Source organism: Triplophysa rosa, linkage group LG20, assembly GCF_024868665.1.
Source record: "Triplophysa rosa linkage group LG20, Trosa_1v2, whole genome shotgun sequence".
Classification (NCBI taxonomy): Eukaryota; Metazoa; Chordata; class Actinopteri; order Cypriniformes; family Nemacheilidae; genus Triplophysa; species Triplophysa rosa.
The window spans coordinates 20,930,742-20,943,655 of record NC_079909.1 but is presented as its reverse complement, the minus strand read 5'-3'; the positions used below and the strand labels follow the sequence as shown (position 1 = coordinate 20,943,655).

The following is a 12,914-nucleotide window of genomic DNA, read 5'->3' as shown; positions in this document are numbered from 1 at the left end:
CACACACACACAAGCACAAGCGCATCTTCATATGTTGTGGACTTTCCTGCATTCAGTATTATGTGAAGGTTTTATTCAAACAGAGACAATGGACAAACGCTCATGTGATGCTCTGTGACCAATCAGAAACAGCGACCAGTAGACAATGTGACTACTGTCAGATTCAAATGAATGTGCCACATTCAAATTTAATAGGCGTGAGTGTTGTGTTTTGGTTGTGTGAGTGTGGTTTTGTAAAAGAAAATAACTAAATAAATGAATAAATATTGTTTTAAATAATAAATTTAAGTAAATGATGCTAGTCTAATAAAATCTACATCTTAATGTGTAGTACTGATTAAACTTAACTTATCTAATGAATTGTATGTTTGAAATCAAATCATTTGTGTTTATCTGAATATTTTAATGGAATATTTAGGATTTGTATAAGATTTTAGTATGAAAGCATCAATTGTCCAATTCATTTCGGTTGAACGGTTCCTTTAAATAGGGTTCGAAATGAACCGATTCAAACAGACATGGATTGTTTCCCCCCCAAAAAACCTGCACGTCATTTTACGTTTTATCGTTTTGTCAATAAATATTTGGTTAGTCAGTTAAACAGTAAACTCCTTCTTTTCAACCTTACTTTAGATGAAGTTACACAGATTCCGTTTTTAAAGTTAATGGAGTCGAGGTCTTTACAAACTCTGCCAATCGGCTCAACCGAAACAATTAAAAGAACCTGTTCAAAGGAATCGTTCCTTCGCGAATCAGACATCGCTCTGTCAGCAAACAGTCGTGTGTCAGTCAGTTGTGCTTCAGCTGTCGTGTGTGTTCGTGTGTTTTGCGTAATACACACACAGATGGAGTCGAGCACTGTGTACGGAGCGTCTCTGGCCGGATCGGGATTTGATCTCGTTAAATACATCAAACAGCCTCAAACTATCACGCGCGTCCTCAGCTGGGTGAGTGACATGTGTCAATCAACGGTACAGTAGGTTTAAAACTTCCAGTCATGGTCACTTTGTGACGCTGCGACTGATCGTTTATTCGTTTTCATGGTGGCTTTTTATTTCACATTTGTTTGAACAGAGTCTTGTTGTATTCGTGTTCACTTGTAAACCGAGAGAATGTCAGGTTATAGTGTTTAATGTGCAGTTTCATCTTCAAATGGACGAATATGGCAGTGAATGTGCCTGTGTTTCTGCGTCACTTTAGTCTTCAGTTGTACAAACCAATTCATCTTCACGCGCATCTCTTTTGGTAATAGAGAACATTGATAAGTAGATCTCAGAGGCTGTTTTGATAGAATTCATTTGTAAAGAATATAGTCGTGTTTATTTATTGTTGTTAGTTTGGTTGTTCAGTCACTGGTGAAGGGACTTTCCACAGTGAAATGAAACTGTAAATACTGACTCTACTGATTCATATTTCTGCGATAAACAACTCTCCTGACCTCCATCAGCATGTATTTGAGTCACTGGGTCATTCTTAAATGAGTTGTTGAACGAGTCTGTTTGTGTGGTGGGGTGAGCCAGCGAGTGTTTGTGTCCACACCAGGACAGAATGTGCCCCCCCTCACGGTGTTGACATGTAAACACAACAGATGGCAGGTAACAGGAGAGGCCTGCGACCCCTCAGCACACATGGCCGTGTCCTACATTCATTCTGCAGTCTGAGCTTTCAGGTGCACCATCTCCTGCGTGACACATTTGCATGATACACGTCAACAGAAGCGTGTGGTTGTGACCTCTTCCTCTACACTTCATGTATTTATGATTCATGTTTGAATACAAGATGAATCTAGAACCATTTGTCAGAATGAAACTCAGTAAATGGGCATGTTAAGGAAAAGTTTTATTTGATTTGATTATTTGATTGAAGTCAAAGTCTAAGTCTGCTTTATTGTCAATTCTGCCACATGTACAGTACATACATATAGAGGACTGAAATTGCGTTACTCTCAGACCCATGGTGCATACAAATAACCCTACACAGAATAAAAAAATATATAAAAATACAGATTATACTTATATGTCAAATACAACTATTACAAGCAGGGATATTAAAAAAAAGTTAGTGTGTTGAGCCAGCAGAACTTTGACTTATGTTATAGTTAGAAAATCACAGATGAGATCTCTTTAATATCTCAATTATTTCTCCTTGACATTAAATGGAGACTAAACGGAAACTTCTCATGTGCGTTTCAGATATTTCTCCTGAGAAAAAGAGTCAGAAATGTGTCTGAGAAGAGATGTGTGTCAAACTGAGCTCAGATTTCTCTCGTCTGCAATCAAAAGTCAATATTAGTGAAGATCTCGATATCAACTCAAACATTTCTCATCACATTTACTCAAATCTGGATGATTTCACCTCCACAATCGACATTCATTCACACTTCCATACTCTTCATGTGTTCACACAATTACACTCTCGTTTGGTTCTCTTATTTTATTCAAACCAATTTTAGGAGAAACATCTGAGACTGAGTTGAGATGCAAATGAGAACTCAAATCATCAAAAGTGATTTTTCTCTGTGGTTCACGTGATAAATCCTCTAGAGTCACATGCAGGAGGGTTTGGGCCCTAGCAACACCTTAGCAACAGGGGTGTTAAAGAACCTCCTCCCCGTGTTTGATGGATGTTTGTGTTCTGTGTGTCGCAGGTGTTTGCTATCGTGGTTTTCTCCTCTATAACAGCTGAAGGTTACGTGAACGCCATCAATGAATCTGAAGTCAAGTGTGTCTTCAACAGAATCGATGGCATCTGTCATTATGGGGTGGGCATCGGTGTCATCGCCTTCCTGGCATGTGCAGCCTTCCTATTGGCTGATGCTTTCCTGCCTTCCATGAGCAACGCTCAGGAGAGGAAATACATTGTGATGGCTGATCTGACATTGTCAGGTTAGAGAGTTTTCAGATTTTCTCTTGTATATCTTCTCGTTTAGATCTCACCACGTAATGCCTTCGGGAGAAGGTTTAATCTGAATCTTAGATGACATGGATGTGTATTGTGAAAGGTTTTATGAGCTGGCATTAACTGAAAGACAGAAATGGAATTGTTTGTTGTCTGGATCAGGTGCCTGGACGTTCCTGTGGTTCGTGTGTTTCTGTCTGTCCGCAGATCAGTGGTCGAAGACCGCAGACACGAATGGCATCCCGACGGACGCAGTTCATGCCGTCATCGCCTTCTCGTTCTTCTCCATCGGCTCGTGGGTGAGTGTGTGACATCTCTTGGGGATCACGGCTCTTTTGAAGTCTTGTTGAAGGGGTGATATGACACGGCTAAAAGGAATATTATGGTTTGTTTTAGATGTAACTCAATGTGTAACAGGATTTAAGGTTCAAAAACACGGTATTTTCCACACACCGTGCATGTTTGTATCTCCTCTTTGCTCCGCCTCTCTGAAACACACAGATGTTTGACAAAGCTCATGGCTCTGAAAAGCGAGGTGTGCTGTGATTGGCCAGTTCACCAGTGTGTAGTGATTGGTGGAATACTGCAAGCGTGTGAGGGAAATGTGACGCCTCTGACCATATTTGGAACATCAGGTTCCTCTTCATTTGTACTGACAGGTACGCCCACCTTACTTGAGTCTACATTTGGGTGGTCTTAGTCAAATCAGACCACCAACTGATGTAGATTTGTGGGGGTGTGGCTACACGAGGCGTTTCAGTCAGGTCTGGGTGAGCATTCGCTTTTACATAGAATTTTTCTTTTGTTCCCAAACTTTCATTTCTGCAGTTTTACACGTCTAATACATGCATGAGCGACTTATAACACACCAAAGACACAGAAAAACACGTGTTCGCGCCATATGAGCCCTTTAAATCACTCCTGGTTTCTCTTCTAGGGGGCGCTAACTTATTTCGCTCTGGTGAGGTTTCGTCAGGGTGTTGGAGACGTGACCCAGAACAACCCTGAGGCGCCCGCCAATCCTGCCACGCCCTACCCCTCAACATACACCCCTCCCACATATCCATCCTTCCAAAACAACAGCCAAGATGTCTACCAACAACCACCCTTCACATCAAACCCCGATCCGATCGGACAGAGCAACTATCAGCCACCCACCTACTGACACACCACAGAGAGAGAGAGTGTCACGTAGCTCATGATATGGGCGGAGCCTCAACAGCCAGCCAATAGGAGTGCTGACTGTTAGCTGTTAGATGAGATACTTCTACATGTGATGAGAAAAACTGTCAATATTTTTCTTGTTTTCTTATTTCTTATGTTTTGTCGATTGATTTGATCGCGAGATCAGATTTGCAGTAAAGAGATGTGAAACTACTGACGGGTGTACGGCTCAGACGGTGCGATGTCTTTGTTGTGTTTCCTGTCTGGAATGACGGCGGTGTTTAGTGTTTTCAGTTGGAATGTGGTGTGTTGGACAGAAACAGACAAACACTGTGCGTTCATGACCCCACTCATTGTGTTCATGAACAACAGAAGAACGCTTGTATGAGCAGCAGATTTCACTTCTCAACATCTTGTGAACATGGAAATAAAAGCGGTTTGGCTGTGAACGAGCTCGGTGTGTAAATGTTATCTGTGTAAGTTTCAATTTCATTTTACAAAAAAACAAAATGATTTGGTGTATGTGGAGAAACTTGAGTTACAGTGACTGGTGTGATGGGATTACTGGAACATATAGTTTCATCTGAATTCATGCGTCTGTTTAGTGTTTCTGCTCAACTCTCATTTAATATTGACCTGAATTCAACTACACAAACAGAAAGGACAGCGTCATAATGGTTCACGCCCCACAATCACGACGTGTGAGAACTTTAAGAGAGAAGTTGAGAAGAAAATGCAATGTATCACCAGGAAAAGGTATCATAACTTTCCATTAATGCAGTTTTGCTTAATATGAATCTTATACTGCATCAACCGCATTACTACATTTTCATTCACGTGACTGTTTTTTTCTGGATCAGTATTGTTGAACTCTCCAGCTGATCAAACATGTATTGTTGGCTTCATTATCTCTTACAAATCAGTTTTTTACTTTACAGCGAGATGAGCTGTGAAAGTTTACTTATTACATTTGAATTTTTGCTTTAGGGTTGTTTTTGATTTGGTACATCTGTTCTTTTTAGGTACTTTACTTAGGACACATATCATTCACGTAAATGATTTCAACTGATATTCCCATTTTTTTTGCTGCTGCCAATATGAACTTTAAAACGCTGGTAAAATGAAAGGGATTTGAAGCCTCTTGTTGGTCTGTGACTGTTTAGATTGCATGTTATGATTCAAGAAATAATTTCCATTCCTCTAGCTAATGTGAATGCACTTGTAAAGTTGACCACCTTTAGGGATGTAAGGGTTTGCTCTGTATACACACACACACACACACACTATATATTTGTCATCCTGGAATTATAAAGTTTAGACATGTTAAAATGGAGTTATTTACGAGTTGTGTACATTTTGGCTCTATTTTTTAGGAAACCGAAAAGTTTTATCTACAAAAGACATATGTAGTGCAAAAACTCTCAAAACCGCTCTGAATGCAGATGAAGCAAGGTGACGAATTGTCGTGTGCTGTAATGACACACAACAAAAATATTCAAGTAAACATTTCTATAGAAATGTACATTAATCATAACACATCACATGTGTTTCTTGGCAGTGTTTAATAGCATTCGCTGGTTGTTTTGTCAGACAAATAAATTAAAATCATGTAACAAACATACCTAGAGTAAAAACAAACTCGTCTTACTATCATTCGAAACAAAAGACAAAAACATACAAACATTTTTTTGCTAGACCCACTAAAGCTAGATGTGATTATATACACAGGAAAAGTTGATATCCATCTCTACAGCACACGTGATGATCATCAGAGATGAAGGGAAGAGAAGAGTTTGCGTGGAGCTCTTCGGTCCAGCTGTTTTGCGGTCAGGTGTGGTGGCGTCTCTTCTCTCAGAGGATCACGATTCTCTTTCCCGACCACCAGACCGCCGTAACACCATCGACACACGGCCTGATACTTATCAGCCCCTCCGATCACCTCCACCTGAGGAAGAGAAGGAAACAACAGACGTCATGAGAGGGAATTTCACGTCTTCCTGAAGTGAATCAATGTCCTCGAGGCTCTCACTTCTTTCTCTGCTCCGAGCCTCTTGGTGTAAGCAGCTTCTTTGTAACACTCCATGCAGACGGCGTTTAGTTTGACAACACTCTCAGCCAATGGAATCAGATTCAGAATGTTACCAAACGGCTGCAGATAGAACAGAGGTTAAAGGTCATCATCAACACTGCTAAATGAAGTTATTACACAAATATTTCATGTAGCGTTAAACAAGGGTAGATGTTTGGCCTGTTTTCTGTGAACGGTTTACACGGTTCTGAAGTTCATGATGATGATGATAAGCACTTGTGTACCTTCCTCTGGAAAGTTCCATCCAGAGCAGCTACGATGATGGTTTTGCCCATGTTGGCCATCTCTTCACAAAACTCAACTGTGTCTGGAAACTGAACACACACCAAGAGTTATTAAACCATTAAAACTAAACATGAATAACAAATGAACACTAAACACGAGGACAGAACCTCTGCTGCTTCATCAAACACTAGAAAACACAAAGCACCTTTCAGTCAAATGTTTTCTTTCTTGACTTTTCAAGAACTTGGGTCTTTTTCTTTTAGTGTAATTATATTTACCATGATTTCTTATTGTACATACTGTACAGTGCACAGAACACACAAAGTCTGTCAAAAGGTGATTTAATCAAATCGGAAATTAAACTGGAAGCGTACAAACTGGCCCTCGTCGATGCCGATGACGCAGGCCTGCAGCGCCAGCGTCTTGACGTCACTCAGACGGTTCGCAGGCACCGCCTCCATCGTGCTCCTACAGCAGATGTCACACAAAACCATCAGTCGATGACAGATCATGACACCTCAGCAGCTTGATTCCATGACTAAAGTTAAACTGTAGTCTTACATGTCGTGTGTGGCCATCCCCGTCTGTGAGTATCGCATGTCTTTGGCGTATTTAATGAGCAAACAGGAATACTGCGCGACCTGGAAGCGTCTGACGCGACGCATCAGTTCAGTGCTGTCAAAAAACGAACAACCATTTAATTCACATACTTCAAAATCACGGAGAAAGTTTATTATATCACAAGGCTGTTTGGGTTACTGTGTTTGCAACAATGCGTTTCAAAACGACCGCCAAACAGAAACAATCGTTACATCAGTCTCATCGGTGCCTTTACTATCCTGCACAACAATTACTAAAAAATGCATGCGACTCTTTTATTATGAACAATGATGCCATAAGTTACACAGTCTGTATGTTAGAATTGTGTACAATGTAACCGAGGTATTTGCGCGCTAACTGCATTTGGCGCCACCGGACCCGCTGAACCAAACAAACACGGACTGACAGTAACGTTAGTTCTTAAAATGTTTCTTTAGCTTTCTATCATGAATTACACGTTTTCTGACTCACCTTTTTCCCGAGAACATCGGTCCGAAAACAACCTGAGAACAAAGAGACAATTTTGACATTTTTCGTTTACACTCTCAAATACTTCACATTCACACGAACAATACAATCACAAAAAGAACAAGAGAACCGAAGCATTTCGACATTCATTATTTTTAAAAAACTGTACAGCACATCACGGCATTTAACATTCGCTGGTTAAACGGAAATGTATTAAATGTTTATTACATTCATTTACTTACCTGTATTTGTCCCCTCACTTTCCGCGGTGAATTGGGTAAAATCCGTGCCACGTCCAAACAATCCATCTTCTAGTTTTTATGAATATGTTAAAATACTCTCAGCACTACTTCACTGTGACACTTCGAATGTCCCGCCAGAGCTGGTTTGCCTCTTTATTGCAACTGCGTCGGGACGTCACTCAAAGGACCAATAAGGCTGCGGGACACGCGCAGCCTCTCTCGCGCACTGATCTACCAAAGCTTCCGGCTTTCCTTTTCGGTTACTCGATCGGCGTTCGGCCATCCGATGTGTTCATAAATTAGCCATGACGTCACGTTCAGGAAAAGCCGGGCGTGAATGTGGAGAGATGAATGGATTTTTTTTAAGAGAATTAAACTGTTAACATCTTTTCCTTTTTAAGTTATGCTTTTTAACACCAGAGTCGTGTTTATGTGCGCGTTCATTAAACACACGCTGAATAAAACAATGCGTTGGGCAGTGCACGTGACTTTCACTTTTGTGAGCGTTTGTAAATCACATATGGTTGACTTTGTGTTTACTTACGTTAGTTCTCAGCTGGTTCAAAGGTCTTGTTCAAGTTTCTGAGCAGCAGTAGATCATCATGAGCGAATGGAAGAATATGAGCAGAGATGTGAGTGTTTAATAACAAGTCCGTTGAGATTATTGATCAAACATGAACAGTGATGGTTGGGTAATGAGGTCTGTGTTAACTGGCTGCCATTATTAATATGATTATAAAAAAGGTTTAATGTGAAAGGGAAGGAAAAGATACAAGTAGTGTTATTTTGTTGTCACGTGACCCTCCGCGCATTATTCTTTAATCTAACACTGCGTTAAATGTTGACAGTTAGATTAAAAGTATAGTAATTTCGACTCGCTTGGTTATTCTTTCTAAAATAAGACCGTTGCATTTTGGGATACATCATACAATGTGGTGTAGTATGCATTTAGTATTGAATGTAGCAGGTCATCCAGTCTGAAATATACTGTTCACACTATACATACATACTTCCATACTGCTGATATACAGTATTAAGATGGTTGCCTTTATATCTAGAAATGTGTGCTGTAAGTGTGTAGTCCTGCCAACAGAGGGCGCTGTGTGTGTTTATCTCAGTACCGTCAAAGATGATGAATATTAACAGACTCTGCAGTGCTGCTACTGTGAATGAAGTAAAAGTGCAGTCTTTCTTGCCAAAGGAGTCATGATTGTGTCGAGGGAAGTGCTTTTGCGCATGCGCAGTAGTTTGAGCAAGTGTTTTTAGTGCAATTTGAAGCGCGTTTTATGGTACAGTTGATGTCAGATCTAATCATTGGCGGGAAATATGTTGTATTGTATTATTACGACCTTAGCGAGCGATTTGACAGATCTTTGTCTTAATTTCCCCATTGAAGTGGCTACGTCTTGTATGACTGAAATAGCTGGAAATATGGCGGTGAAGTGCGGAGACTTTAACTGAAAGGACTTTGGTGGAGTTGTGCGCTTGTGGGTAAATGTTTGTTTTGACAGGTGCTCGAGCGCCAGTATTCACCGAGCCGCTGGTCTCACAGGATGTCCGCCGATGATGTCATCAAAGCCCATGTGGCCGCTTTAAAGTCAGGTGTGTTTATACCATGTTTGCTGTGTGCTGTGGTTCATGTTTAAATACACTTTACAGATTACCCTGTCTTCCTACCCTCTGTCACAGTAACGTTAATGAGCTATGAGCACGTGACTTACGTCAGCGCGCGCCAATAAAGCATTCTATTCTGTTCTGTTCTTTAAATGAGCTTTGAGCACGTGACCTACATTAGCATGAGCGAGTGATTGATTGTGTGCTGTGTGTGTTCACAACACAACGTTGAGCATCTCTTATTTGTTATGTGGAGATGTCAACATATGAAGAAATATAGGTTGTGTGTGGCCTTGTTTTTATATAAGTGGAGACCTAAACCTGAATACTCACCAACTCATGGGGACTCGTGCAAAAAGTTTTTTATGATCGTTAGGTTTAGTGGATAAAATATACAGTTTGTACAGTATAAAAGTCATTACACTATGGACTGTCCCCACGGAGATAATAAACCAGACATGTGTGTGTGTAGGCACAGAGAAGGCTCGAGCTGTCACTCAGACTTTGCTGGACGTCCCGTACGGTGATGGAGAGGAAGAGAAACTGGATGTTTATGTACCCAGCATCTCGTCTCCAGGTGCGAGCCATTAGACAGTCAATATAAATCCGGACTTATATACTGTAACACACCGATCTAAGCGTCAGACACCATAAAAACTGTTATTATAGACTTTGGTCAGTTCTATCCTTGTTTTGGATTTTATATTAAAATCTGTATCATACTTTAAAATACTGCCATGGTGGTTCTTAAAATTTACTTTTCAATTGATCTTTTTTTATTTTCACGTTGAAATAATGAGATGCACACAGCAAACTTTCCACTGATTGATATATGAAGCTCTGTATGTGGAAGATGTTTTCCGATATGAAATGTTTGAAAATGTTTCAGATGTTTCACTGCTGATCTACTTTCATGGTGGCTACTGGCAGTTTCTCAGGTATCTTTCAATGTCTTTGTGTGTGTCGTCGGGGTCATTTGCATGTGTGCATAGCTTTGAATGTGAGGATTTCTCCTCCTCAGTGTGCAATTCCCAGAAACACGTGCCGATAAATTCAATGGCTTAAAAGTCACTTTGGTTCTGCACATGAAGAATGTGTTCTGGTGTGTTTCGGGTCTCTTGTCACTCACAGTAAAGATGAGTCTGGGTTTCTGGCCATCCCATTGGTCCAGAAAGGTGTGGTGGTGGTTGCCGTGGGTTACAGCATCGCCCCCAAAGGTACAGAAGACTTATGATGGTTTAAGCAGAGAGTAACGGCAACTGTGTTTTTGAGTGTTAGAGAAAGGTCAAGATTTATCAAGGTATTTATTTATTATTGAAATATTTATGGTTGTTTGTTTGTTTATCTCATTAGGAAATATGGATTTGATGGTGTCACAGGTGCGGCGAAGCGTTGTGTCTGTTCTTCAGCAGTATTCACATATCAGGTCACCTATGTTTTCTGTTTCTGTGTCTCAGTAGAGTGCTGCTTTATCTGTGCTGATCTCTCTCTCTCTCGCCCTCTCTCTCTTTTTCAAGGTACTTTATTGGCATGATTGCGTGTTCTTACAATATTGCCAAATCATTGAACATATAACAAAAGACACAATAAGTACAAACATTAGAGTAAAATTAAAATAAGGTGCTGAGTAAGGCATAATTTCAACAAATGAAATATCAATCTTAAATGTATATTTCAGGCAGAAAGATGAGAATGTAATAAAAGTAAATTGTAGATGTGCATTGATTGTAAGAGATGAAGGCAGTAGTTTGTGCAGCTGATGTGTGTCTCTTCTCCTCCAGTAACATCTGCATCCGCTCTGTTTCTGAACACCTATCAATCAATCTCTCTCTCTCTCTCTCTCTCTCTCTCTCTCTCTCAGTGGGCTCTACCTGTGTGGTCATTCTGCAGGAGCACACCTGGCTGCTATGGTTCTGTCCACTGACTGGTCACAATATGACATATCACCTCAACTCAAAGGTGACTTTACATCTGCTGTGTTTAATAAGATGACTGTTAGTGGATTCTTCTCAGATTCAGATAAATTATGAGCATATGTATCAATGTTATATAAACTGTATATCTATGGTTTAATCTTCTCATGCATTTCTCAGGTGTGTTTCTCGTCAGCGGTATTTATGACCTACAGCCGATTCTGTCCACCTACGTGAACGAGCCGCTGAAGATGACAGAGTCAGTGTTTCATCTGTTCAGCATGACGTCATGAAATCTTCGTTCAGTTGTGTTGGATTGTTTATACGTGTGTTATAAATCACAGGGAAGTGGCTTTAAGGAACAGCCCGAGTCAGCTGGTGTCACGGGTCAGCGTCTCATCGTGTGACATAGTGATCGCTGTAGCACAGAACGACTCTCCCGAGTTCCGCAAACAGTCTGAGGAATATTTCAAAGTAAGATTTTAGACTTAGTTACTAAGATAAAAAGATTAAAAAAAATAAAGTTGAGTTAAGACATATCACCGTCTGTACTGGACCATCATTAGAAACATTATAACACTGAAAGACTGTACATTCATTCGTTCACATGACACTTTCAACTTGCCTGAATCCTGTTTAATGAAATAAATTGGTGATGATGTTTTGTGTGTGTTTTGTTTTAGCTGTTGGTGTCAGCTGGGTTTAAAGTGTCTTTTGAAGACGTTCCCAACACGGATCATTTTAGCATCATAGAGCAGCTGGTGGATGAGAATTATCACCTCACACAGGTACAGTTATAAACAACAGAGTTATCCTCATTATTAAACTCATTTCACACACTGTATGTTACTAACTGAACAGCTCTTATCGTCTAAAGCTCCTGCTAAAGGTGATGGGGAAAAGCTGACACCCAAATTACCCACAATGCACTGCTCCAGCACAAAGTGTTTAAAATCAGACACATTTATTTCAGTCACTGAATCAAATGTGTATGTGTTTGTTTGATAGAACGTTCTGTGTACTTGATTACATTCAAAGGTGTTTTGTTTTGTTGGGAGTACAGAACATTTAAATGTTTGTTGTTTAAATGTTTCCAAATAGACAAACTGTACTTTTGTTGTATTTTATGATTTAAATGCACGCAGAAGTGAAACTGATAAATCAGTTGTTGAAACTGTAGTCACAAATGAATGTAGCAACTAAATAAATTTTAAATTATTTTAATTGAACTTAATGCACTTAAATTACGTCATCATTTAAAATCTCATCAGAAGTGTTTGTGTTTTAAGAATTTGTCTAATAAAAGATGAATATATGAAGGTTGTTGTGTATAATTGTATGTGTTTGTCATAGGCTGATACAAGAGTCTGTCAATAGAGGTACTGTTCTATTAACACAATACAGTCTCTGTGTGGAAAAGTAGTGGGACACAAATCATGCGTTCAATTAATGACACACAAATGCAGACCGCAAACGTGATGTATTGTTGTTTTCTTAGCATCGTTTTAAAATCACTTTAACACCTGACGCGCAATTCATAATCTGTGGCGAATGTTTGGTTATACGTTATAATGAGGTGACGGGAACCGGTGATCAAATAACTCGATTAATATTTATGAACCGTCCGAATGCAAGGTTCGTGACGTTTTCGCTCAGCAAATCAGATATGCATATTCGCCGAACGTGGCACTACGTCATTAA

General features: G+C 40.0%; 3 protein-coding genes across 4 annotated transcripts; 2 read left to right on the top strand and 1 right to left on the bottom strand.

The window, feature by feature from the left end:
- Positions 1 to 738: 738 nt before the first annotated feature.
- Positions 739 to 5,066, top strand: syngr2b (synaptogyrin 2b). 2 transcript variants are annotated; one of them, XM_057361960.1, is made up of 4 exons: positions 739 to 947; positions 2,648 to 2,885; positions 3,106 to 3,197; positions 3,836 to 5,066. In XM_057361960.1, exons 1-4 carry the CDS (start codon positions 846 to 848, stop codon positions 4,061 to 4,063), a joined length of 660 nt encoding a protein of 219 aa, XP_057217943.1. In that variant the 5' UTR covers positions 739 to 845; the 3' UTR covers positions 4,064 to 5,066. The 2 variants fall into 2 exon arrangements, with proteins under 2 accessions (XP_057217943.1, XP_057217942.1); XM_057361959.1 differs by having other exon boundaries at positions 743 to 947; positions 3,061 to 3,197; positions 3,836 to 5,060.
- A 457-nt stretch (positions 5,067 to 5,523) lies between these two features.
- tk1 (thymidine kinase 1, soluble) lies at positions 5,524 to 7,844 on the bottom strand. Its single transcript, XM_057362796.1, has 7 exons — positions 7,687 to 7,844; positions 7,448 to 7,479; positions 6,938 to 7,051; positions 6,751 to 6,844; positions 6,376 to 6,465; positions 6,092 to 6,211; positions 5,524 to 6,007 (listed from the first exon to the last, which is right to left on the bottom strand). Exons 1-7 carry the CDS (start codon positions 7,750 to 7,752, stop codon positions 5,831 to 5,833), a joined length of 693 nt encoding a protein of 230 aa, XP_057218779.1. The 5' UTR covers positions 7,753 to 7,844; the 3' UTR covers positions 5,524 to 5,830.
- A 157-nt stretch (positions 7,845 to 8,001) lies between these two features.
- afmid (arylformamidase) lies at positions 8,002 to 12,526 on the top strand. Its single transcript, XM_057362795.1, has 11 exons — positions 8,002 to 8,318; positions 9,198 to 9,288; positions 9,773 to 9,877; positions 10,190 to 10,238; positions 10,432 to 10,517; positions 10,654 to 10,726; positions 11,162 to 11,259; positions 11,394 to 11,472; positions 11,558 to 11,687; positions 11,897 to 12,001; positions 12,091 to 12,526. Exons 1-11 carry the CDS (start codon positions 8,289 to 8,291, stop codon positions 12,118 to 12,120), a joined length of 876 nt encoding a protein of 291 aa, XP_057218778.1. The 5' UTR covers positions 8,002 to 8,288; the 3' UTR covers positions 12,121 to 12,526.
- The last annotated feature ends 388 nt before the right edge of the window (positions 12,527 to 12,914 follow it).

Excerpts from the sequence above, each read along its gene's own strand:
- afmid (XM_057362795.1), top strand. The coding sequence starts at position 8,289 with ATGAGCGAATGGAAGAATATGAGCAGAGAT. Across the intron at positions 9,878-10,189 it reads ACCCAGCATCTCGTCTCCAG|ATGTTTCACTGCTGATCTAC; the intron begins GTGCGAGCCATT and ends AAAATGTTTCAG. Across the intron at positions 10,727-11,161 it reads CAGCAGTATTCACATATCAG|TGGGCTCTACCTGTGTGGTC; the intron begins GTCACCTATGTT and ends TCTCTCTCTCAG.
- tk1 (XM_057362796.1), bottom strand. The coding sequence starts at position 7,752 with ATGGATTGTTTGGACGTGGCACGGATTTTACCCAATTCACCGCGGAAA. Across the intron at positions 6,845-6,937 it reads GGGATGGCCACACACGACAT|GAGCACGATGGAGGCGGTGC; the intron begins GTAAGACTACAG and ends CATCTGCTGTAG. Across the intron at positions 6,466-6,750 it reads GCATCGACGAGGGCCAGTTT|TTTCCAGACACAGTTGAGTT; the intron begins GTACGCTTCCAG and ends GTGTGTGTTCAG.
- syngr2b (XM_057361959.1), top strand. The coding sequence starts at position 846 with ATGGAGTCGAGCACTGTGTACGGAGCGTCTCTGGCCGGATCGGGATTT. Across the intron at positions 948-2,647 it reads TCACGCGCGTCCTCAGCTGG|GTGTTTGCTATCGTGGTTTT; the intron begins GTGAGTGACATG and ends TGTGTGTCGCAG. Across the intron at positions 2,886-3,060 it reads GGCTGATCTGACATTGTCAG|GTGCCTGGACGTTCCTGTGG; the intron begins GTTAGAGAGTTT and ends TGTCTGGATCAG.